This window comes from Ceratotherium simum, chromosome 21 (genome assembly GCF_057802395.1).
Source record: "Ceratotherium simum simum isolate JZ-2026a chromosome 21, ASM5780239v1, whole genome shotgun sequence".
Classification (NCBI taxonomy): Eukaryota; Metazoa; Chordata; class Mammalia; order Perissodactyla; family Rhinocerotidae; genus Ceratotherium; species Ceratotherium simum.
Genome location: NC_141920.1, coordinates 24220679 through 24247584, shown reverse-complemented (window position 1 = coordinate 24247584; position 26906 = coordinate 24220679). Strand labels below are relative to the sequence as shown.

Below are 26906 nucleotides of genomic sequence, written 5' to 3'. Positions count from 1 at the left end.
ATAAGTCATGCAAACAGTAACCATAGAGAACTGGAGTAGTTATATTATCAGATGAAATAGACTTTAAGACAAAATACTAGAGACAAAGAGGGACATTTTATAATGATAAACAGATCAATTCATAGGAAACTATAACAATTATAAACATATATGCACCTAACAACAGAACCTCAAAATGCAAGAAGTAAAAAGTGACAAAAATAAAGGGAGAAACAAACAATTTAACAATAGTTGGAGACTTCAATACCATATTCTCAATAATGGATAGAACAGCTAGACAGAAAATCACCAAGGAGGCTTCTTTTAGGAAGGCTTGAATAATACTATCAACCCAACTTGACCTAATTGACAACTATAAAACATCCCACCCAGCAACAGAAGAATGCACATTCCTTTCAAGTGCACAATGGAGAGAGGGATGTGTTCTCCTCAATTTGCACTATGAAATGGGAAATGAGAGGAAACACTCCCTGGAAGTTCAATGAGCAAGTGCTTTCAGTGTCATCATCTTATAGCACAATGAAGTTTTTAAACTGAAAACTCTTGCATGTGAAACAGAATCATGAAGTGGTGTTAGTTTTTTTTTTCTGTTGTTGTTGTTGTTGTTTTTTGCCTGCTTGCAGTCTGGAACCACTGGGCTTTGTCCCAGTGCTGTGCCCCTCAGAGAGGCACAGCACTCTCCAGTTTACAAAGCCCTTTCACCAAGATTCTTTCTCTCATTGCCTTCTCATTACACTCCTGCAAGGGGGCATTTGGTGTATTTCCTTCAACCTTTTTTCTTTTGTACCTGTTACTCCCTTTTACAAACAAAACTAAATTAAAGCTCAAATGAGACAAGTGATTTGACATGCTCCTAAGTGGCATTGCCAGAATTTGGCTCCAAGGCCACACCACGATAATTATAAATTACACAAAGACTGTATTTTTCTTCTCAGCCCTGGTATCTCAGAGACTAGATAGATTCCTTCAGACTCATACTTCGTGATACTTGGCTAATTCACTCATTCAGTAGAGCCAAGAGAGCACCACCAGTTCATGGATTAATCCAGGAATCAGCAAACTACAGCCTGTAAACCAAATCTGGCCTGCTGCCAGTTTTTGCAAATAAAGTTTTATTGGAACACAGTCATACTCATTCATTTACTTGTTGTCTATGGATGTTTACAGACTACAATAGCAGAGTTGAGTAATTGCAACTGAGACTATATGGCCCACAAAGCCTAAAATATTTACTAACTGGCCCTTTATAGAAAGTTTGCTGACCCCTGGCTTAATCTAAGATAACCAGTGGGAATTCACCATCCCACTGCCCTCTGTCACTTCTCAGCCCAACATTTCTTGCCCCCTAGCCCATGCCCTCACCACCGTCAGATGCCTGACGAGCTCGGTGAAATCGGGGCTCTCACGGTAACTAGCCAGGACCTCGGACTCCACACGTCGCCCAGCCACCTCCAGCACAACCTGGGGCTGCTCTACCTCGAAGAGATGCACACGGCCAAGGCCCCTCAGACCCCAGAACAGCACCTGGGGTCAGGAAGTAGGAGATTCAGGGGACTGCACCTGACAGAGGGGCTCTGAGGTGTCGGGGCGGGGTGGGCGTGAGTGCCCAGTGCTACCTCAACACGGAACTCCTTGAGCACTGGACACACATTAGGTGGCAGGGACGGGCGTCCGGAGAGGGGCTCGACCAGGGGTGTCAGGTTCTGGGGCTCCACATCACTGGGCACTGAGGGCTGCAGGGGGCAAGAGGTCAGAGGCCAAAGAGGAATCTCGGGGAAGGAATATGGAGAGCCGCTGGTGAAATATAAATCCAGAGGCACCAGGCAAGGCTGGATTGGTGGGAGAGGGGTGTCTCAGGAAACAGCCATGTGCAGGAGAGGAGGGTGAGTGTCTGAGGCATGAGGATCAACTCGCAGCCTGGAGTCTCTGGGGTTGGAGGCCTGGCAAGGTGAACCCAAGGCACGTCTACTTCTAATGTTCCCTGGAGTCAGGAGGTCCGATGAGGTGACCCCAGGACAGACCTGCAGCCTGCATTCTCTGGGGGTAAGGGACTTGGAGGGGTAACCCTGGGACATGCCCATGTTCTATATTCCCTGGGGTGGATGACCTGATAGAATAACAAGAGGGGTCCACAGCCTATATCAGCCAGGCCACGGCACTCTGACCTCAAGGTGGCCACTGTAGTCCAGTTCAATGAGTTCAAAGGTGGCGATGAGCTCTCCGGCTGCCAGGGGCCCCTTCCTCAGGGGGAAGAACTGCAGCTCAGGGCGCTGGTAAGGGTCCTCTGTCAGCTTTACCCTCGGTGCAGCCAGTGCTCTGCCCAGGAACACAGGGGGACCCTGCAGAGAGCCGGGCAGTGAAGACAGAAGTAGAAGAGGTTCAGGAGCCAAAGGAGGGGGCATCAAGACAAGGAGTGGGGGCGCTCGGGGGCGGGAAGCCGGGTGGGACCCAGGCCACACTCACAAACTTATTGTGGTCAAAGACGTTGACGACCACCAGTGGAGGCTCCCCCTGCAGGTGCTCCCTTCTCCCGTCCACGATCAACTGATCAAACACCAAGAGCTCATCCCACAGCGGGCTCAGCGTCTGCTCCAGGACCTTGCGGGCCATGCAGGGGAGGAAGCAGCGGCAGGCGTCAGAAGAAGCCTCTCAACGCACATCCCAGGAGAGCACCCCTGCCCTAAAGTAATACTTTAAATAACTGTCACAAAAGGAGAGAGAGTGTGATGAAGATGAAAGCACCCTTCAGATTGGAGTTGGAGCCTGCCCTCCTGGTCTTGGTCTCCCCTTACTGTAATCTGCCACTCTCAAAATTAGTCCTAAAGTCAACCCCAGAAAACAACTCTTCACCTCTAAGACCCTCTGGTTCTACAACTCCCGCACCCCCAACCCCCAAATCAGGGCAGTCTGATCCAATAGCCTGTCTTGAAAATCCAGGGCAGGAGGAGAGAGTTAGGTCCTGGGGAAAAGCTTGGCCCCCACCCCATCTTGTCTCCCAGCACCCCTCCACCCACATCCCAGCCCAGGCCTCACCTGGGTGGTCTGGCACTGGGTAGAGATGAGGACTCGAGCAAAGGGGTCCGAGAGTCCACTGTCATCTGCTGCCAACACACCTTGGGCCTGATATAAGTGAGCCCAGAGCTGGAAGTAGCTGAAGTCTGGGGTGGGGGGAAGGAAGAGGCCATGTTTTCTCAGGAGACCACTGGAGTCCCTGACCCCAGGCCTCTCTGAACCCCCAGCTGAGCATCTAGCCCCACCCCTTAGGCAAACAGCAAGCTGGGCCCTGGGCACACCTACCCCACCCACTGCACTCACCATCACGGTACAGGCTGTGGGGCAGCCCAGCCAAGGGCTCAGGCAGCAGGTCTGGGGGGAGCTCTGAGGTGCAGGCCTTGGCTTGCTTGCCCAGCCCCAGCCACAGGAAGAGCTCCAGCTTGGCACAGACCTCACCAGGGGCTGCCCCAGGTGCCTATTGTAGGGAGGAGGCATGTTAGGGCCATCTCTTATTACCCCAGCTAGACCAAGAGCCCTGCTCCTGCAAGGCTTGCCCCTACTCTCTGTACCGCTAGACTACATTCCAGCTCCCTAACCCAAAGAGCACTCCTGGCCCTCACCCTTACACCCCACTTCATGCCTGATACTTTCATTCCCTCTATGTGCTGCCCCAGCACTGACACTTCCTATACCTCAAGCCCCATACCCCAAAACTACACGCTGATCTCTGCACTCCCGTACCCCACACTCACCCCCTGTCCCCTTATCCCCAACACATTTAGATTCCCTGTCCCTTATGTCAACGGCCACAACTTCTCACCACTAGAGACCCCCGTTCGTGTCTGTTTCAGGGACATCTCATTTAGAAATATTTTGCCTCCAAATCAGCTGTACTTATAAGGAACTAATTAATCACTCTCCCATTTTCATTACCCTGCCCATCTGTCAGAGCCTAGTCAGCAAAAGGGCCAGTGCAGGCCCAGGGCTGACAAAGTTTGGTGTTTATCTCACATCAAAGCTGACTTGGGTAAAGGCACAATCTCCTTTTGGCTTTTTGGATAATTGAAAAGAGTTTGGGTACACTTTAAAAATTAATAATAATTTTAAAATAATAAAAAATTGTAAAAATTTTTTAAATTAAATTAAAACATTTTTTTAATTTTTAAAAAATTTTAAAAATTGGAAAATTAAAAAAATTAAAAACAAAAATAATTTTTAATTAAATGTTTTTAATTTTAATTAAAAATTTTTAATTAAAACACAGATTTTGGGGACCCCCTTTTGGGAACTGCAGGCCTCCACCCCAAAGCCCCCTCTGCCCTATGAGCCTCACCCCACTCCAGTCCCCAGCACCCTCACCCCCAAGGCCCCCTCACTGTGAGCAGCAGACTCTGGATCTTCCCACAGTCTCGGCCCCGTTCCTCCTCAACCACAGAGAACAGCACATCCTGGGCAGGGATCCGGGCCCAGGCCACACGGCGCCACCCACTGAGCATCCAGACTAGCACATCCGGGAGGGGTGGCTGGGGCTGCAGGTAGAGAACTGGGTCATAGAGCTGGATTTGGAGCTGAGACCACCTGCTCCCACAGCTTCCACTGGACGGATGGGCCAAATATCCATCTCTAGCCCTTACCTCCCCCTGAACCCCAGATACATGTGGCCACCTGTCTCCTGGACATCTCTCCCCTGGATGCCCCACAAGGCACCTCAGGCTCAAATATTTGAGTCCAACCTGACTTCTTCTTTTCTTTTTTTTTTCTGGTTTCTTTTTTTTGTTTTGTTTTGTGAGGAAGATTAGCCCTGAGCTAACATCTGTTGCCAATCACCCTCTTTTTGCTGAGGAAAAGATTGGCCTTGGGCTAACAACTGTGTCCATCTTCCTCTACTTTATATGTGGGACTCCTGCCACAGCATGGCCTGACAAGTAGTGTGTAGGTCTTCACCCGGGATCCGAACCCGTGAACTCTGGGCCGCTGAAGCAGAGCACTCGAACTTAACCACTACGCCACCGGGCTGGCCCCCTGGTTTCTGTTTTTTTTTAATTGTGGTAAAATACATGTAACATAAAATTTACCATCTCAACCATTTTTAACTGTACAGTTCAGTAGTACATTCACATTGTTATACAACTATCACCACCATACACCTCCAGAACCTCCTTCATCTTGCAAAACTGATACTCTGTATCTATTAAACACTAACTTCCCATTTCTGCCTTCTCCCAGCCCTGACAACCACTATTCCACTTTCTGTCTCTATGAATTTGACTACTCTTAAGTACCTCATATAAGTGGAATCATACAGTATTTGTTCTTTTGTGACTGGCTTTTTTCATTTAGTATAATGTCTTCAAGGTTCACCATGTTGAAGCATGTGCCAACCTGACTTCTCTGCCTTTCCTTCCTCCCCAACTGATCCTTCCCCAGCTATCCCCACCATATGCCCATTCACATCAGCCAAACATTTAGCTGTTGTCAGCCTTCTCCTCCAACATCCAATCACCAAGTCCTGCCAATGTCCCCCTTCTCTCCCTTCCTCACTGCCCTCGTTCAAGACCATCTGCTCTTGTCCAGACAATTGGTACAGTCTCCTAATTAGTCTCCCTGCCTTCAGTCTTCCCTTCCAACCCATTCTCTACCATGAGTGGCTGGCTTCCTCCCATCTTCTGGGTCTCCATTTAAATGTCGTCTCTGCAGAGAAGTCTTCCTTGATCGCCTTATGTAAGTAGGTTCTTCCCTGCCCCCCTTAGTCTCTGTAACATCTTTCTTAGCAATTCCTACAGATCATAATTATTTTTCTTATTCACTTACAGATGCATAGTCTGTCTCCCTCACTAGAACATAAACCCCCAAGGGCAAGAAACATGGCAGGAGTTGGATCCCCAGGGCCTAATATAGAGCCTGGCACATAGTAGGACTTCAAATATCATTGAGTAAGCAAACAAACAATAGCTAGAACCGATCTCTTCAAAGCACAAATCTAACTCTCCATCCCGTGTTCAAAATCATCATGACTGACTTCCATTTCCAGTAATATGAGCTAGGAATTAAGACCTACCTCTCACTAAAAACAACTAAAAAGACTGGGTAACATATTTTTCAATATTTTATTAAAGGCAGTGGTGAGATAACAAGAATAAAGAATTATCAGACCAAGCTCTAAATGAAGATAGGAATCCAGAAAAGTTAGCAGAGCATTTGAGCCACTTTGCTACAAGGGCATTTGCCAAACCTCGCCAACCTGAGCTTTTCATGTCCTAACAGTGAGTAAAAACAAAATAAAGAGCTCAGATTCCACTGAGGACAGGAGTCTAATAGGAGATCTCCCTGGTCCCTGAAAGCTATGATTCCAAAGAATTATGCCTTCAGGATAAAGATAAACCATAACTGAACCTGCTCCACTCTCTCACACCCAGGGATCTACAAGGAGCGTTGCCTGGCTGAGTGGAGTGGTGGGAGTTGGAAATTGTTCCTGAAAAGAATAACTACAAGCTGATTTTTTCACAGTGCCTGGGTGTTGCTAAACATCAAAATTTGGTTTAATGGGGGGCTGGCCCAGTGGCGCAGTGGCTAAGTTGTGTGCGCTGCTTCGGCAGCCCAGGGTTCACGGGCCCAGATCCTGGGAGCCGACCCACACACCGCTCATCAAGCCATGCCATGGCAGTGTCCCACATACAAAACAGAGGAAGATTGGCACAGATGTTATCTCAGGGACAATCTTCCTCAAGCAAAAAGAAAAAAAATTTAGTTTAATGTAATCAAGGGTAGGAGCAAAGACAAATGTTTTCTGGAAGAACGTACCTTTATTTCAACACTCAAAGAACTCTCACAAATAATTTTTAAAGGAAACTATAATGAATGACTCACAGTTTAAAGCAACTAAGCACAGAAGGAAACAACCATGAGGGAATACCAGCAGAAAGAGAGACAAAACCAAACCTCCAAAAATCCACTATTAGAATCATCCAATACTATAAAAACAAGTCTGCTGACTATGTTTAAACAAAACAAAAGATGAACCTAACAAATATTTATTGGAAATAAGAAATTGTGAAAAATAACATAATGGATTTGGAAAAAAACAGAACTTACAGAAATGAAAAGTGCAATGATTGAAATGAAAAATTCAATAGAGGCACTTATACAGTCTTCTAATTTTCAATTAAAAAGCCAAAGCATCATTTTATAACATATAAATGAATCAAAGTAACACTTTTTACACCTTAAACTTACACAGTGTTACACATCAAATTTATTCAATTTTTTTAAAAAAGTTAAAAAGAAAGCCAAAGCAACTCAATGGGAAAAATAAAATCTTTTCAATGAATGGTGCTGGAATATATCAATGTCCATATTTTAAAAACAGAACCTTGACTCATATGCCATACCATACACAAAAATTAATTTGAGGACAATCAAAGACCTAAATGTAAAATCTAAAACCATAAAGCTATCTTTATTCTCCTAAAAGCATAGGAGAATATCTTTGTGACTTGACGGTAGCAAAGTTTTCTCATACAGATAACAGAAAGCAATAAACAGAAAAGAACAATTAGATAAGTTAGACTTCATCAAAACTTGCTGGAGATGTATTATTTATTTTAGCTTCTAGTGTTCTTTTATACAAAAATAAAGGCACATGACGAAAAATTACAAGACATATGAAAAGCAAAAAAATGTGACCCATGGTAAGAGAGGAAATAATCAATAGAAGTAGACCCATAGATAACCCAAATATTGGAATTATTAGGGACATTCAAACAGCTGTGAAAAATTCTAAAGGATCTAGTGAGAAAAGTACACAGAGTTAAAAGATGGGTGATTTCAGAAAACACATGGAAACTGGAGCCAAATGGAAATAATGGAGATTTAAAATATGATATCAGGTAGACAGTTCTGCAATAATAGTTGGAGACTTCAATATACCACTTTCAATAGTGGATAGAATATCTATACAGAAGATCATTAAGTAACTAGAGGACTTGAACGACACCATAAACCAACTAGACCTAACAGACACTCCATCCAACAACAGCAGAATATACATTCTTCTCAAGTGCACATAGAACATTCTCCAGGATAGACCATATGGTATGTCGCAAAACAAGTATCAATAAATTTTAAAAGATTGAAAAAAAAAAAAGATTGAAATCATACAAAGTATCTTTTATGACCACAGTGGAATGAAACTACAAATCAATAATGGAAAGAAAACTGGAACATTCACAAATGTGTGGAAATTAAACAACACATTCTTAAACAAACATTGCATCAAAGAAGAAATCACAAAGGAAATTAGCGAATACTTAGAGATGAATGAAAATGAAAACATAACATACCAAAACATATGAGAAGCAGCAAAGATAGGGCTCAGAGGAAAATTTATAGCTGTAGATGCTTACGTTAAAAAAGAAGAAGGATCTCAAATCAATAACCTAACTTGGGGCTGGCCCGCGTGGCGCAAGCAGTTAAGTGCGTGCGCTCTGCTGCGGCAGCTTGAGGTTCACCGGTTTGGATCCCCGGCGCGCACTGACGCACCGCTTGGCAAGCCATGCCGTGGCGGTGTCCCATATAAAGTAGAGGAAGATGGGCACGGATGTTAGCCCAGGCCAGTCTTCCTCAGCAAAAAAAGAGGAGGATTGGCAGATGTTAGCACAGGGCTGATCTTCCTCACAAAAAAAAATAAAAAATAACCTAACTTGACGCCTTGAGGAATTAGAAAAAGAAAAAACTAAACCCAAAGCTAGCAGAAGGAAGTAAATAAAGGTTGGAGTGGAGAAAAATAAACTAGAGAATAGAAAAACAATAGAAAGAATCAATGAAACCAAAAGTTAGTTCTTTGGACAAGTCAATAAAATTGACAAAACCTTGTCTAGACTGACAAAGAATAAAAGAAAGAAGACACAAATAACTAAAACCAGAAATGAAAGTGAGGACATTACTACCGACCTTACAAAAATGAAAAGGATTATAATTATACAATTAACAATTGTACACAACAAATTAGATTACCTAGAAAATGGTCAAATTCCTAGAAACACACAAATTATCTAAACTAACTCAAGAAGAAATAGAAAATCTCAACAGACCTATAACAAGTAAAGAGATTGAATCAGTAATCAAAAACCTCCCAACAAAGAGAAGTCCAGGACCAGATGACTTCTCTGGTGAATTCTACCAAATACTTAAAAGAATAATTAACACCAATCCTTCTCAAACTCTTCCAAAAAACAGAAAAGGAAGAAACACTTCCTAACTCATTCTATGAAGCCAGCATTACTCTGATAACAAGGACAGATAAAGACATCACAAGAAAAAATCCTCAACAAGTTATTAGCAAATAAAATACAAGGATCATACACTATGATCAAGTGGGATTTATACCAAGGATGCAGGGATGGCTCAATATCCACAGATCAATAAATGTGATATACCACATTAACAAAATGAGGAATTAAAATCACATGATCATCTCAATAGATGCAGAGAAAGCATTTGACAAGATCCAACATCCATTTATAATAAAAATTCTCAATAAAATGGGTATAGAAGGAAAAGTACCTCAACATAATAAAGGCCATATATGACAAACCCCCAGTCAACATCCTACTTAACGGTGAAATACTGAAAGCCATCCCTCTGAGAACAGGAACAAGACATGGGTGCCCATTCTTGCCACTCTTATTCAACACAGTACTGGAGGCTTGGGCCAGAGCAATTAAGCAAGAAAAAGAAACATAAGGGATCCTAATTGGAAGGGAAGAAGTGAAATTCTCACTGTTTGTGGATAACATGATTCTATATATAGAAAACCCTAAAGAATCCATAGATTCTTTATATATATATAAATTTATATATATATATATATATAATCCAATATAGAAAACTATTAGAAATAATCAACAACTACAGCAAAGTTTCAGGGTACAAAATCAACTTACAAAAATCAGTTGCATTTCTATACACTAATAACAAACTAGCAGAAAGAGAAGTCAAGAATACAATCCCATTTACAATCGCAACAAAAAGAATAAAATATCTAGGAATAAATCTAACAAAAGAAGTGAAAGACCCTTACACTAAAAACTACAAGATGTTATTAAAAGAAATCAAAGAAGATATAAAAGAAATAGAAAGATATTCCATGCTCATGGATTGGAAGAATAAACATAGTTAAAATGTCCATATTACCAAAAGCAATCTACAGATTCAATGCAATCCCAATCAGAATCCCAATGACTTTCTTCACGGAAATAGAACAAAGAATCCTAAAATTTATATGTAACAACAAAAGATCCTGAATAGTCAAAGCAATCCTGAGGAAAAAGAACAAAGCTGGAGGCATCAAAATCCCTGACTTCAAAATATACTACAAAGCTATAGTAATCAAAATAGCATGGTACTGGCACAAAAACAGACACACACGTCAGTGGAACACAATTGAAAGCCCAGAAATAAAACCATACATCTATGGACAGCTAAGCTTCAACAAAGGAGCTAAGAACATACAATGGAGAAAGGAAAGTCTCTTCAATAAATGGTGCTGGGAAAACTGGACAGCCATGTGCAAAAAAATGAAAGTAGACCATTATCTTACACCATATAGAAAAATTAACTCAAAATGGATTAAAGGTTTGAATGTAAGACCTGAAACTATAAAACTCCTAGAAGAAAATATAAGCAGTACATTCTTTGACATTGGTCTTAACAGTATCTTTTCAAATACCATGTCTACTCAGGCAAAGGAAACAAAAGAAAAAATAAACAAATGTAACTACATCAGACTAAAAAGCTCCTGCAAGGCAAAGGAAACCATGAACAAAATGAAAAGATAACCCATCAAATGGGAGAAAATATTTGCAAACCATATATCCCACAAGGGGTTAATTTCCACACTATATAAAGAACTCATACAACTCAACAACAACAACAAAAACTCAATCAAAAAATGGGAAGACCCGTGGCTTAGCGGTTAAGTGTGTGCGCTCCGCTACTGGCGGCCTGGGTTTGGATCCCGGGCGCACACCAACGCACCGCTTCTCTGGCCATGCTGAGGCCGCGTCCCACATACAGCAACCAGAAGGATGTGCAACTATGACATACAACTATCTACTGGGGCTTTGGGGGAAAAAAAAGGAGGAGGATTGGCAATAGATGTTAGCTCAGAGCTGGTCTCCCTCAGCAAAAAGAGGGGGATTAGCACGGATGTTAGATCAGGGCTAATCTTCCTCACAAAAAAAAAAAAAATTGGGCAGAAGATATGAACAGACATTTTTCCAGAGAAGACGTACAGATGGCCAACAGGCACATGAAAAGATGTTCATCATCACTAATTATTAGGGAAATGCAAATCAAAACTACAATGAGATATCACCTCACATCCGTCAGAATGGCTGTAATTAACAAGACAAAAAATAAGAAATGTTAGAGAGGATGTGGAGAAAAGGGAACCCTTGTATACTGCTGGTGGGAATGCAAACTGGTGCAGCCACTATGGAAAACAGTAAGAAGATTTCTCAAAAAATCAAAAATAGAAATACCATACAATCCAGCTGTCCCACTACTGAGTATTTATCTAAAGAACATGAAATCAACAATACAAAGAGATTTATGCACCACTATGTTCATTACAGCATTATTCACAATAGCCAAAGTGTGGAAGCAAGCCAAATGTCCATCAACTGATGAATGGATAAAGAAGATGTGGTATATATATACAATGGAATACTACTCAGATATAAAAAAAGACAAAATTGTCCCATTTGCAACATGGATGGACCTTGAGGGTATTATGTTAAGTGAAATAAGCCAGATGGAGAAAGACAAACACCATTTGATTTCACTCATATGTGGAAGACAAACAAATACATGGATAAGAACAGATTAGTGGTTGCCAGAGGGAAAGGGGGTGGGGGGAGGTCAAAGGGGTAAAGGGATACATATGTATGGTGACTGATAAAATCTAGACTATTGGGGGACAGCAAGATGCAATCTATACAGAAAGTGATATGTAATAACGTACACCTGAAATTGCACAATGTTATAAACCAATAGGACCTCAATAAAATAATTTTTTTAAAAGACATTACAAGAAAAGAAAATTACAGAATAATATCCTTTATGAATATAGATATATCCCTCATGAATAAGTCTTGAACAAAATATTAACAAACTGACTCCAACAGCATATAAAAAGGGTTATATACCATGACCAAGTGGAATTTATCTCAGGAATGCCATGTTGGTTCAACCTAAGAAAATCAATCAATGTAATAACACCACATCAACAGAACAAAGGAAAAAAACCAAATGATCATCTCAATTGATGCAGAAAAGGCATGTGACAAAATCCAACATCCTTTCATCATAAAAAAACACTCAGGGGCTGGCCCCCTGGCGTAGTGGTTAAGTGCGCACGCTCTGCTGCTGGTGGCCCGGGGTTCGGATCCCGGGCGCGCACCGACGCACCACTTGTCAGGCCATGCTGAGGCCGCGTCCCACATAAAGTGGAGGAAGATGGGCACAGATGTCAGCTCAGGGCCCCTCTTCCTCAGCAAAAAGAGGAGGATTGGCATGGATGTTAGCTCAGGGCTGATCTTCCTCACCAAAAAAAAAAAAAAAAAACACACTCAGAAAACTAGGAATAGAAAAAAACTTCCTCAACCTGATAAACGGCATTTATGTAAACCCATAGCTAATATCATACTTAATAGTGAAAGGACGAAAGCCTTCCCTCTAAGGTCAGAAACAAAACGAGTGAAAATTACAATTTTGGAAAAATTGTATCTCTTGTATCAGCCACTGTGAGCTGACAGCTTCCCAACACTTAAAGGTTTTTCTAATGAGATTGGTAGTAATATTAATGAATGTGATGTCTTAATACTATATAATGAAATATGCCAACATATGGAAGATCTACATAAGTCAGTGAACCAAATTTCCAAATGACCTATGTATGATGATTCAAAATCATGCAAGGATAATAGATCCATTCAAAGTACAAGATAGACTGATGGATTTTAATACAACAGAGTATAAAAAGTTCTTCGCTAGACATTTGAAAAAATGTAAAGCAATGCCATTCTTCTCACTAAAGTTTTTGTTGTGGAGGATATAGCTATTTTTCATAAAAATATGTTATTTATGTTATCATGCAATGGGTTTACTATTGTTTTTTTAATTAATAAATACATTTTTATTTCTCAGGTTTTTTAAATTTTTCAGTTTTAGTTTAGATAGTGGTAAATATCAATAGATACAATCTACATTAACAAAAGCTCTTTGGGGTCCCCAGTAATTATTAGGGGGTTAAGGAGTCCTGAGACCAAAAAAGTTTGAGAAATACTGCCCTAGAGAAACTCTTGCACTTGTTCCCCAGGACATGTACAAAAATGGTCTTGGAAACATCGTTTCTAATCACCATCCCTTGGGATCAACACAGGTATCCATCAACAGTGGACTGAATAAGCAAATTGTAGTATAGTCATTCAGTGGAATATTACATAGCAATTAAAATGGACAAATTACAGCTACATGCAATGATACAGATAAATCTCACAAATATAATATTGACCAAAATAATATAAACAGTATTATATAAAGTTTGAAAAATAGCAAAACTAAACTATATTATTTCAGGATGCATGTTTAAGTCAAAAAGTGTTTTTAAATGTCAGCTAACAAAAGGAGGTTTTCATTCCAAATAAATAAAGTAATTTTGCACTAAAATTCAATATAATAAGGTCTCTATCCCGTCTCCTACTACTCTGTCTTCCAGCTGCCCAGGCCTACCTGATTCTGTGCCTTTGCACATGGTCTTCATTCTTTCACACTTGCCAAACTTCAACTTGTCGTTCAAGGTCTGAGACCAAGTATCCAACTCCTCACTGTTTGACCCTGAGGACATACCGGCCCCAGAGGTCAAAACTTTCTGTGCCTTTGGGAAGCACTGAGCTTCAGAATGAGGCAGAGCTGGTTTTGAATTCCAGCTCTGCCACTTAACCATCTATGACATGGTGGACCAGTCACCTTCCCTCTCTAAGCCCCAGTTTCTGCACCTGTCAAATGGGGTAATGTCTTCCCCAAGGTTGCTGGAAGGATCACACAAGATAACACATGTAGACACTTAGCAGAGGAAGCATTCCAAAAATGTGAACTCCCTTCACCACTCACGCATGTTGTGTTCAGAGCTTCAGACCAGGGAAGTCATGCCAAGGAAATGTACTCTCAAATCTTCATCCAAAGAAATCCTTCATGTTCCCTGCATCCCTGCTGGGCCTGGAACACTTATCTTCACTATTAGCTGCTCTAAATGGAGCTGATCCGATGCCTAGAGCAACAGACCCCTCGGTCTGGCTCAATCCACAGGACAAATGTTAGGTCACCCCTGACCAGAGGCCTCTGGAAACTTAGGAGAAAGGTATTCAGAGTGGGGAAATGGGTGGGCAAGGCAGTACCTCCTGGGCCAGGAAGTGCAATTTTGCCAGGAGCTTCTTGGCCAGTGCCACCTTCTTTTGCACATTGCCCTGTCTCAGGCCCCGTAGAAGCCGCAGTCCTTGCTTTGCCAACAGGTTCTGGAAGGGCAGGAAGAGAACGTGAGTGGAGAGCCCCAGCTAAGTGCCAATGATTCCCCCTTCCCCAGACCATACCAGGCTATGCACCAGCAGTTTCCCTCGGCATCGATCCAGGGCATTAGGCCGGGTCATTGTTCTGCGCTCAGCACCGTGGCAAAACTGTCTGTAGTGAGCAGGGACGGGTGTGGCAGGTGGGAGTCAAAGGAGGGAACACGGACCCTTAGGAGCCACCTTCCTCAGAGCAGGCCCTCACACCCAGACTCCCTCACATGTTCTCAGAGAGGTGCCCTTTCCCAGTCAAGGATGGCTTCTGTATTTGGACCATGCCCAAATTCATTGAGGCCAGCCTCACGTTTGAGCCTTAGAATGCACTAGTATTTAACCCTCTACTGCCCTGGCTACTCAAAGTGCGAGCAACAGCATTGGTATCACATAGTTAAAAACGCAGAATCTCATGGGGGCCAGCTCAGTGGTGGAGCGGTTAAGTGCGCGCGCTCCGCTTCAGCGGCCTGAGGGTTCGCAGGTTCGGATCCCGGGTGTGCACCAACGCACCGCTTGTCAAGCCATTCTGGGGCAGCATCCCATATAAAGTAAAGGAAGATGGGCATGGATGTTAGCCCAGGGCCAGTCTTCCTCAGCAAAAATGAGGAGGATTGGCAACGGATGTTAGCTCAGGGCTGATCTTCCTCAGGAAAAAAAAAATGCAGAATCTCAGCCCCACCCCAGACCTGCTATGTCAGAAACTGCATGTGTATACCCTCGGGGATTCATATGCACGTTAAAGACTCAGATGGACCTTATGCTTGACAATTCCAACACTGACTAAAGATAGGTCAAAGATTACATGCCCAAACCAAGTGCATGTTCCTTGGGTTCCAATGAACCCCCTCCTCCAAAAAAAACATGCTTTACTCCAAAATGTCAGAGTTATCCTTCACTGCTCGTCCTTTCTCTCACATTCCACATGAATCCATCAGCATATTATTTAGGCTCTACCTATAAAATACATCCAGAATCTGACCACTTTTCTCCTTCTCCAGGATCACCCTACTCCAAGCCACCATCATATCTCACCTAGGATTATCGCAACTGCCACCTAGCTACTCTTACTAGTTCCACTCTTACCTAAAAGGCTCTACATGATCTGGCTCCCTTTATCTCCCTGTCCTGATCAAATGTTACTCTCCCCCTCTTTCACAACCCTATAGTCACACTGGCCTTTTTGGTCCTCCATGAACACACAAAGCCCATTACATTAAGGCCTTTGTATTAGCTGCTTCCTCTGCTAGAACGTTCTACCCCTAGATCTTTGCATGGCTTACTCCCATTCTTCATTCAGGTCTCTGCTGAAATGTTACCTCTTCAAAGGCCTTCCCTGATCACTTCATCTAAACAGCCCTTGCCACTTTCTCCATCCTTTTTTTTTTTTTTTATAGATTAGGCTAGATTTATTTATTTATTTTTTAATGTATGTTTGTGTTTTAATTCTGTAGTGTGAGTTCTTTTTTTTTTTTTTGTGAGGAGATCAGCCCTGTGCTAACATCCGCCAATCCTCCTCTTTTTTTGCTGAGGAAGACGGCCCTGGGCTAACATCTGTGCCCATCTTCCTCCACTTTATATGGGACGCCGCCACAGCATGGCTTGCCAAACAGTGCGTCGGTGCGCGCCCGGGATCCGAACCAGCGAACCCCGGGCCGCCGCAGCGGAGCGCGTGCACTTAACGGCTTGCGCCACCGGGCCAGCCCCTCTCCATCCTTATACTCTGCTTTATCTGTCTGTCTAAATAGATAGTAAGCTAGGGCAAGGACTTCATTCTGATTACCACTATATCCTCAGGGCCTGGCACCTAATAGATGCTCAAAAAATATTTGTTGGGAAAAGTAAAATGATTTTTGAGATGTGATATTTTGGGCCCTTTTTGACTCCCAACAATTTCCTAAGTTTTTATTATGGAAAATTTCAAAAATATATGAAATGAAAATGAGTCCAAGGATTTTTCATCTAATACTGCCCCCAGAGCATACACTAACGCTCTTTGCTCCAAGACTTCTATTGGTAGAAATAATTAGCATAAAATAAAACTGACAAGGGTCAAAACTGCATCTATTAACATTTGCTATTGATTAAAAATTGACAGGAGAATCAAATCTTCCTGGCAAGATTTAGATCCTCAAAATTGGATTCAGAGAAATTGGATCTGGTTGAAATAGTAGCCACAAAAGAAAACCACACTGCCCAAAGCTATAAATAGTGAAATATAATATGGGCAAATCTTTCACTGAAATTTCCCTGCCAAAGAATAATTCCAGTAATAAAATAATTTCAGTAAAGTGAAAATGGAAAGTTTAATTGCACTGTATGGGAAATCAAACAAGGAATTAAATTGCATTAAAAGTGGTTGCTCTTTTGGAGATGGAAAGAATGTAGGCAGAGAGCCTTATAATGAAGCCCTGGGACACACACCCATGAACATTTGGAACATTTAGAGGTCAAGAAGAGAGGGAGTCAGCAAAAGAGATGAGAAGGAATGGCCAGCAAGAGATGAGAATGAGAAGGAAACAGAAGGAAAACCAGAGGCACGGAAGTCAATAGCAGAAAATTTCAAGAAGGAGAGTGAGGTCAACCATGTCCACTGACACTGAAAGGTTGAGTAAGATGAGAACAGAAAAGTGACCACCTATGACTAGGCCCTTGTCTGAGTCCTCCTCTTCCACCCTGCCTCCAAATGCTAGAGCTCTCCAGGTCCTCAGATTTCTCTTTTCTGTGCTCCCTAAATAATCTTATCCAGTTCCATCTACGTATTGACAGCTCCCAAATTTTCATTTCCAGCCTAGAACTCTTCCCAGAATTCAACTCACGTAGCTAACTGCCTAGCAGACATGTCCATTTGTAAGTCTAATAGACATCTACTTCAAAGTTCACATGTCCGAAAATGAACTTCTGATATTCCCTTCACTCCCTTCAGACCTTCTTCTCTTGTTTTCCATAGCTCAGTAAAAAGCACCATCTACATAGGTGTGCAAGCCAAAATCATGGGAGTCTTTCAGGACTCTTTGCACGTTTCCTCATCCCCTATATCTATCCATTAGCAAGTCCTGAAGTGTCACCTCCAAAGTCCAAAATTGCTCTTGAATCCATTCATGTCACTCTATGTCCACTGCAACCTCCCCAGATTCAACTCATCATTATTGGTCACCTGAACTATTACAAAGTAGTCATCTGTCTGCTTCCTCTCTTATACCATCCCTCCCCCACTGATCCTTTTTTTTTTTTTTTTTGAGAGGAAGATCAGCCCTGAGCTAACATCCATATTAATCCTCCTCTTTTTGCTGAGGAAGACCGGCTCTGAGCTAACATCTATTGCCAATCCTCCTCCTTTCTTTTTTTTTTTTTTCCCCCCAAAGCCCCAATGGATAGCTGTATGTCATAGTTGCACATCCTTCTAGTTGCTGTATGTGGGACGCAGCCTCAGCATGGCCAGGGAAGCGGTGCGTCCGTGCGCACCCCGGATCCGAACCCGGGCCGCCAGTAGTGGAGTGCGCGTACTTAACCACTAAGCCACGGGGCCGGCCCCCCGCCGACTCCCCCCTCACTGAAGGTTTTGAGAAGAGAAGAGATAGGCTCTAACTTATCCTTAAAAAGGATCAGTGGGTTGGGCCAGCCCTGTGGCTTAGCGGTTAAGTGCACGCGCTCCGCTACTGGCGGCCTGGGTTCGGATCCGGGGCCCGCACCGACACACCGCTTCTCTGGCCATGCTGAGGCCGTGTCCCACATACAGCAACTAGAAGGATGTGCAGCTACGACATACAGCTATCCACTGGGGCTTTGGGGGAGAAAAAAAAAAGAAAGGAGGAGGATTGGCAATAGATGTTAGCTCAGAGCCGGTCTTCCTCAGCAAAAAGAGGAGGATTAGTATGGATGTTAGCTCAGGGCTGATCTTCCTCTCAAAAAAAAAAAAAAAACCTTCAGTGGCTCCTCATCTCACTCAGAGAAGAAGCCAAGGCCAATACAATGGCCTATGAGGCTCCTACATGCCTCTCCCCACCATCATCCTCCTTTCTCCTCACACCCTTCAGCCTCATCTACTCTGCTCACTCTGCTGTAGTCACACTGGTTCCCTTGCTCTTCCTCAAACACGTCAGACATTCTTTACCTCAGGGCCTTTGCATATGCTGTCCCTTCTGCCTGGAACACCCTTATAGACATGGCTTGCTCCATCATCTTCATGTTAACTTCACAGTGGCCTCTCCGTGCTACCCCTTCAAAAATGGCAACACCTCTCTCTAATAGTTCCTTGCTTTATTTTCTCTCTAACACTTATCCTTATCGTACTTCTTATATTTTTACCTTGTTGTTTACATGTTTATTATCTGTGTCTTCATCCAGCCCCCACCCCTACCCCCCACCATAATGGACATTTCAAGGATTTTTATGGGCAAGAATGCTTTTTCACTGCTATTCCTGTGCCTAAAACAGTGTCCAGCATGGTAAGTGTCATAAATATTTATTGAATAAATGGACAAACAACTCTTTTAAGAATAGGATCAGAAGAACACTGAAGTACCTGAAGCAGGTTATGGAATTTAGGTCAGTGAAGGTCAAAGGTGGAAGTGACTAGAACAAATTTATGTGGTTACAGTAATGACCTGGTAACTAGGGACCAGTTGACGCTGCAGGAGAGAAAGTGGACAATTGCAGAGCTAATTCCTCCAGGAGGTGAGAGAAAATGAAATCAAGATCACAGCTGTGGCTATGGGAACAGGGACACTTCTTTTCTGTCGTAGGAAGGAAGGAGAGCAGATGGATACAGAAGCTGGCAAGGTGGTAGATGGGACAGAGGAAGGTGAGGTTTCTATTTTCTTCGTGAAGTAGGAGAGGAGGATACTAGCTGGAACGAGTGTGGAGGAAAGGGGCAAGGGAGATTTGATAAGAGGGGAAAAGGGATAAATCTCTAGGAAAGGAAGCTTATTGGAGGGCAGTGGCCTATCCCCCAATAATTTCCATCAAGCTCCCTCCGATATGGACAATAATCTCCTTCCCATTCTTCTGTAAAGTGCAGAGCAACCGCAGCTTCTACTTGCCCTTGGGTCCAAACAGCCCCCATGAGTCTCCCTCACTCTGAAGTTGGCGCGGATATAGGCAGCAGTGAGGCGCAGGCTCTCAGCTCACCTGCTCCCAGCCACCAGCTCTTCCAGCGCCTGCTTGAGTCGAGTGCAGGCGCCGGGCCCCGGCCTGCGCTGCAGAGTCTCAGCCTCCTGCAGCCCTTGGTCCTGCACAACCGGGCGAGAGGGTCAGAGTCATTAGGGTCCCAGACTCCGACATCTTTTAGATGGCACCCCCACCCCAGGGCCCGCCCACTCACAACAGCACCTCTGGGCCCCTCCCTTCTTTGGCTCCATCCAGGTCGGAGTTCAGTTTTTCTAGCCCTCTACTGGCTCCACGCCTGTGGAGTTGGGCCCCCAGTAATTCTACCCATGTCCTTCACTCGGCCCCTTCCTGGGTCCGACAGTTCTGAATCTCTGACATCCCATGATTTCCTGCCTCCTCAGTTCACCCAGAAGCTGTGCTCTTTGACCCTCAGGCCTTGCACCAACCAGGTGCTGGCTCCCTGGTGCTCCACCTGTTAGCCCTGCTCCAGAGCTCCCTTCAAAGGCTGCAGTCTCCCCCACACTCTTATGTCCCAGCCTCTACCTGTGGGCACCCGCCTCGCTCTCACCAGCCTCTGGGTCACCTTCCTCACGCAGTTACTGCTCTGCAGGCGCCACGTGTGATCCTCCCAGCGGCTCCACACGCGCACGCACGGCTTGCGGTGATGCAGGGGCAAGCACAGATATGGCCTGGGCCGAGCGGAGAGGAGCTGAGGCTGCAAGGGGCAGTCCTGGGCCGCTGGGGATCTCTCAACGCCCTCCTCCCAGCCACCAGGAGCACTCACCCGCTGCCATCCACAGGCTCAGGCCACTGAGCAGGGGTCCTCAGCTCCACCTCCTCCACCGGCCGGACTCCCACGTCCGACTCCAGCAGAGGCTGCGCCTCCCCCGCTGCACCCTCTGCTCCCTCTTTGGCCCTGGACCCTCGGCCCATTTGCTCCTCCTGGCGGCCTGCACGACCTGCTCGGAGGAGCAAGTGTCAGCGGGTGCCAGGCTGAGGGCCTGACCCCTCCCTCAACCTCCTCTGCCTCAATAGAAGTCAGGGCCCTCCCCTGACTGAAGGTCAACTGTCCATTCCAAGGGGCTAAGTCCAGAACAAAAGTGCCCACCCTCAAACCCATGACCCTCAGGGGATTGGCACACACCAATGGAGATCTCAAAGCTGATGGGCTGGGAGGCCAGGGTGGGGTCAATCATGGTGGCCTCGAAGAGCACACCGAAGAGCAGGAAATCTTCGCAGGGTGCCAGGGAGTTCTGGAAAAGGTGTGTCAGGCTGGAGTCAGCCCCCACCCTCCCAGGTTGCAGCGCAGACTATGCTTGGCCACAGTGGCCACAGATAAGACACTCAACCAAGGCCTAGAAGATTCACTGCAGGTATCCTACCTCCCTTCTGCCCCTTGCAGCCCCAATTAGATCCCGGGCTTAGTCCTCCCGCCCACCTCTGATTAGTCAGCCCCCCTCCCCCCACATGTGTATATACACAACGGCACATGTGTACACACACTGCATTCTTCACCCAGGCCCCCAGATTGAGTCACCACCACCCCACCCCACCCCTTCCTGTATTTAATGCCTGGTAGCTGGTTACACACTCCAGAGCTGAGAGGGGCCCCGCCCCTTTGTTAAACCCCAGCCCCCACCTCTGGCAGCGGCAGCAACTCCTCCACCTCCACCTCCATGGCACTAGGAATCTCGGGCCCATCAGCACTGGAGCTGGCATCCCCGCGCTGTGGAATCCCCGTTGGAGTCTGGCCTCGCCTGGCTTTTTTCTTCTTTCCAATGAGCCGGGGCAACCTCGACCCCTGTGGGGTCTGGGTAGGCTCAGGTTCAGCTCTCGCCTCCAACACCTCCATGGACACAGCCACCAGCAGGCGGCCGCGGAACCAAATGCCTTGGCCAAGGCCTTCATTGAGACTTTGAAGACCATCCCGGAGCCCCTCGCTGGGGAGCGAGCCATAGAGAGGCACCCAGGCCGGGCCGAAGGTGGGGTTAAACCCCGCTGTGAGGGAGAAGAACAGTATTTTGGAGGGGAGCATGGGGCAGGTGGGTACTAGGTCAGTTTATGCACCACACCCTCATTTACTGCAAGTTCGGGCGGGGGGCCTCGGCCGCTCTGGGAGGGAAGTCTGCGAACAGCTGTGGACGGACAGCTGTGGACCACGACCTGGGAGCACTTCTAACCAGCTCGGCTCCCAAAGGCGCTGCAGACAGATGGAGCGAAGGCTCTAGGGGCGGAGCCAGAGCCCTGGAGGTGGAGTCAGGATTGGGGCGAAGCTACGGGTGATCCCATAACGGACTGGGGTAAACGGATGTGGACTGGGCTTGTTTCCGTACGTGTAAATCTGTAGGGAGAACCGGGCTGGAGTGGTTACTGGATTTGCAGCTGTAGTTAGGATTTTGTCAACGGAGCCAAACCGAGGGTGGGGTTTGCAGTCTGGGGGCGACAGGTGAGGCTCCGAAGGGAGGGGCCGGCTTGGTGTACAGGTTGTTATGTGGGGTGGACCCGACTTTCTAAGCAGAGTGGGATCGCGAAGATCGAGTTTGCTGTCGGGGACGGGACCACCGCCGATAGGGCCCAGGCGGGGGCAGCACGCGTCGGCCAGATGCGCTCACCCGCGCGGCCCGGGTGTGAGATCTGCCTCAGGTCCAGCACGTGCGTGGCGAGGGCCATATCCACCAGGGGCGCGTCGTCCCGCAGCTGCAGACGTAGGCCGCGTGTCAGCGGCGGGAAGAGCTCCACGAAGCTCAGCTGCTCGTTCCACTCGGGCGCCGCCGCCTCCCCCGCGTACGGACGTCTCGCCCTGAGCGCGGTGGTGAAGGCAGGCGGAGAGGGGTCAGCACGGGACCAGAGCCTGCGCCTCGGCAGGGCGGGGACTGGAGGGACTTACCTGCTGCCCCAGGAAAGACACCCGCACGTAGGGGTCCAGGAGCACGCGCCGATCTTGCAGGGCACGGGCCAGGCTGCCCAGCAGGCTGGGGCGCAGCGCGGTAAGCCCCTCCGCGCGGTACACGCGTACTCGCAGCCGCGCCCACGGCCTGTGGGCCGGCACCCCCCGCGGCAGGAGCAAGTTCCTAGGGCAGGGGGCACTGAGGGGCTGAGAAGCCCGAGTCTCGGCCCCTCCCCGTCTCTGCGTCCCGGAGGCCACGCCCAGTCCTACCCTCCCCTACCCACCCCTCTCCAGCTCACTTCTCGATGTCCGAACTGTGCCACGGGCTCGGGGGTGGCAGCGGAGGGGGCAGGTCCCCGCGCGCCTTCACGGACAAAGTGACCTTGACGAAGCCCTTGGTCCCGGAGCGAGTGTCCCGAGGGTCGTGCAGCGGAGCCCATTTCTGGTAGAAGTGGCCATCTGCAGGTAGAGGGGCAGGCCGAGTGTCAGCGGAGATCGGCGCGATGCGCGGCGCGGTCGTGGGGCTGGGATCTGAGTGTTGGACAATGGCCGGAGTTCATGTCCAGCCCAGAAGGGAGGAGCGGGAGTGCGTGGAGGTCAGCCTTCGGAAGAGAGTGCGGGCTCACAAGTTAGCACATAGGGATCAGTGCCCAGGAGGTGAGTTTCCCTTGTCGGTGCGGATGAATCTCAATGAGGGGAGGGCTCGGTACCTGGCTGGTCGAAGATAATGCCCAGGTCCGTCCTGAAGGTGCCTATCCGGGCGGCCATAAAGGGGAGGGTCTGCGAATGAAAAGCCTGGGGGAAGGTGGCGTTAGTCCTGGAGCTTGGGCATCTCCCCTTCTCTGTCGGAAACCTCTCACCCTACCGCCTCACCGTGATCTCCAGCAGCAAGTCTTGGAGGTGAAGCTGGGTCTCATGAAATTCGAACAAGAAGTACTGGGTTGAAGTGGGGAAACAAGAGACGTGAGAGACGGTTGTCTGTGAAGGGCTCACGCCCGCTGGCCTCTGCCTCTTGCAAAGGGAACGCCCTCCTTGCCCTGGGACGGTGCCTCTTTACACCATTTCCCTAGACGGCCCTCAGCCTCCGCCGCAGCTGGCTTATTTCCACCTAGGCCAGGCCCCTCCGCGGACAGTTCTTATCCCGGGTCCGGCTCATCCTCTCAGGCCCCCCCTCTTCCGTGGTCGCACACACCTCGTTGTAGAAGGGGCAGTTGGTCCCGTGCTGTGTGGCGGTCACTCGGCGCTGCTCCCCAACACGCACGGCCACATAGGGGTTAATGTTGACTCCCACCAGCTTCTGGGCCTCCAGCACCGTGACCCCCACCTGAAGGGTGCGGAAGGAGGAGAAGAGGAAGCCACGGCTGCCAAGATAGGAGGGAGGAACGTGTGGAGGGCAGGTGGTATTCCCCAAGAGTTAGGGCCTGGAGGGAAGAGCTTACCTGGAAGTCCCGGGTTCTGGACACCTGGAAGGGATCCCCACGAGCCAGGCCCCGTGCTCGGCTGCAGAGAGGGTTAAGGTCAGCTCTCACTTCACTTCTTCCCTCCACCACACACACACTCTTGCTTTGTGCTGGGGATAAGATCTCTTCTTCCTCTGAACTTTTGGATTCTGAGTACTTCTGTCTTGGTTTGCCTCTATCTCAACCCTACACCCAGAATTTGACTCATTCCTGGAGCCCTAAAACCATTCATTCATGCAGCAAAGATTTATGGAGCACCTACTGTGTGCCAAACCTACTCTTTTAGGCACTAGGACACTGCAGTGAGCAAAAGAGACAGAATTCCTTGCCCTCATCACACTTCCAACACCTACAAGGGTTCCAGAAGCTGTATGTGAGCCAGTGTAACTGTGTGTGTGAATGTGACAGTGTCTATACCTAGGACTGAGTGACCCTTGACCCCAGGACATCCACTCATTACCCATACCCTGCGACTGTGTGTTTGTGAGAGTGGATGGGCAAGGGCCTACATGTGTGACTGAGTGAGATTGACACACTGGTGGAGTGTGGGAGCAAGTGTGCAGTGGGTACAAGTTACCTCTTGAGGGGGCTGAACACTACGCCGGAAAGCTCCACATCAGGCTCGTCCTCCAGCTCCAGCTCATTGTCTTCATCATCCTGCTGACTTAGGCCTTGAGCTAGCCTGCGGCCCAATGCTGCTGCCCGGCGCTCCAGCCGGGCCTCCCCAGGCCTGATAAGAAAGGCTCTCAAGGGACATGTCTGGGAACTCTCACCCATCTTTAGGCATCCCTTAACTTCCCTGACCCTAGGACTGACCCCCGAACCTTTGACTGACCCCACTGATCCCAGGACTGACTGCTAATCTGGGAACTCTCTAATTTCAGAACTGACCCCTGATTCTAGGAGTGACTTCTCACCCTGGAATTGATCCAGTACTGATCCCAGACCCAAAGACTGACTCCACATCACTGGCTCCTAATCTCAAGACTGACCCAGTGACCCCAGGTCATCCCCACATACTTACTCCAGCTCCTGGAAACCCACATTGGGGATGATCAGCTCTGAGCTGGGAGAAGGAGAAGTAAAAGGAGTGTGAGGGCCAGGCCTGACCACAGAGCTGCAACATGGGCAGCATTAGTCCAGGGTCACTATGTCCAGGAGATCCAGAGTAGAACTGAGTACCACTTTTCCCTTCCCAAAGCCTCCCTGGGCTGGGACCACAAGGCCTTGCTTAGGTTGGTGGGGGGGGTTACCTGTCCCGGATGGATGCCCCAAAGTCCTCTTCCGCCCAGGCTCCAGTTGCACCCTCTGGGGGCTGGTACTTCAGTTCAAGCTCCACCTGGACCTGAAACCAGATACACAGTGTGCCTTAGGACCCCTCAAACTGTCCTGGGGCTGAGAGAAGCATAAGGACAATGCCTGTTACTCCACCTATAAACAGAGACCCTCCTGGCCTGCATCTGTGGTAACTTGTGGTTCCTCTCTAATGATGTTAACTACTCATAACCTGTTAAGAACCTGCCATGTGCAACTTACCTCTTGTAGGGGCCATACACGACTCCAAAATTCTCTCATTGCTCTTGGAAATCCATTACTGTGGCCTTCACAGCTCTGCATGGTCTGGCCCCTGCCAACCTTTCCAGCCCCATCTTAGTTGGGGTCTGCTCCTGCCCAGCACCCCAGTTATGCTCTCTCAGGGCACTGGACTTTTGCATATGCTGGTTCTTATGCCTGGAACTTCTCCCCTCTCACATAGTTAACTCCTATCACCCTTCAATTCCAAGCTTAAGCACTACTTTCTTAGGGAACCTTTTCTGATGCCCAAATAGGTCATATCTCTCTGTTATACCCTCTCCCAGCCCCCTACCACCTCTTTTGTAACACCTGTCAGTGGCAATTTTACATTTATTTGTATGAATATTTGTTAAATGTTTGCCTCTTTCTTTAGATATGGAGCTCTAAGAGAGCAAATTCTTATCTGGTTTTGCTCACCACTCAGTCCTCATTGCTCAGCACAGCACTTGGCTTATAATCAGGGCTCAACAAATGGTGACAGACTGAATGAAAAGCACTCATTTTGTATGACTCCACATAATATAAGTGAGGAAATGGCCTGGAGACGCTAAATAACTTGTCCAAGTTCTCAGCTAGGAAATGGTGGATCTGAGATTTGAACCCAGGTCCATTTCTACCAGGCCATACTGACCCTCTATGAAGCACCAGGAAAATCCAGCCAGGTTCATCTTTGTCTCCCACAAGAATTGAGGCTGGTGCAGGGTCAGGGAGCAGCACAGAACTCCTTTCCTTCCCCCATTGCCACACCCCTTGCCCTCAGAGCCCTCAGAGCTGAACCTGGTTCTTGGCCCATGTGGGACGTCAGCAGGGGCTGCAATGAAAGGAGCCCTGGCTTGGGAGCCTTGTTACCACTCCTGTCTGGGTCTGGGCTTTCCCCTCTGAGGAAAGGAACCGTCTATCTAGAGGGACTCTCAGGCTTGGGGGTGGCAGGCTGGAGGCTGGTGGGACTCACCGGGGACACTCACAGATTCTCAGCCACTAGGGCCTCCCGCACCACCAAATGCCCGGCACTCTGTAGCTGCTGCAGGGAGATCACCAGGGTCCCCAGAGACCTGGGGGTGTGGCATGGAGCAGAAGGGTGACCCAGGGGACTGGCCCCAAGCCACCCCCCAGCCCTACCTGCATCCTTGGCTCCCCCAGGCCTACTTACCTGGGGCTGAACACACGGCTGCAGTTGACCACCTGCACAGACAGTCTCCCCAGCCAGTGGAGCCCCATAATGTGGCCAACGGAAGAGCTGGGGATAGGAGGAACCTTGTGACACCCAGT

At 47.2% G+C, this 26906-nt stretch overlaps 1 protein-coding gene across 1 annotated transcript in view; it reads right to left on the bottom strand.

Annotated features, from left to right (window-relative positions):
• LOC101398522 (fer-1-like protein 4) overlaps positions 1-26906 on the bottom strand; it is a 43149-nt gene that overhangs the window by 15431 nt on the left and 812 nt on the right. Inside the window, 28 exon segments of the mRNA XM_087445345.1 lie at positions 1363-1524; positions 1617-1733; positions 2166-2339; positions 2464-2598; positions 3034-3158; positions 3316-3469; positions 4371-4523; positions 14451-14567; positions 14643-14730; positions 19737-19837; positions 20284-20404; positions 20500-20674; positions 20860-20968; positions 21355-21713; positions 22328-22496; positions 22498-22515; positions 22603-22786; positions 22902-23061; positions 23313-23397; positions 23476-23538; positions 23795-23926; positions 24042-24102; positions 24640-24792; positions 25087-25128; positions 25316-25407; positions 26590-26689; positions 26788-26832; positions 26834-26874. Of these exon segments, the coding sequence (XP_087301471.1) occupies positions 1363-1524; positions 1617-1733; positions 2166-2339; positions 2464-2598; positions 3034-3158; positions 3316-3469; positions 4371-4523; positions 14451-14567; positions 14643-14730; positions 19737-19837; positions 20284-20404; positions 20500-20674; positions 20860-20968; positions 21355-21713; positions 22328-22496; positions 22498-22515; positions 22603-22786; positions 22902-23061; positions 23313-23397; positions 23476-23538; positions 23795-23926; positions 24042-24102; positions 24640-24792; positions 25087-25128; positions 25316-25407; positions 26590-26689; positions 26788-26832; positions 26834-26874 (3435 nt within the window).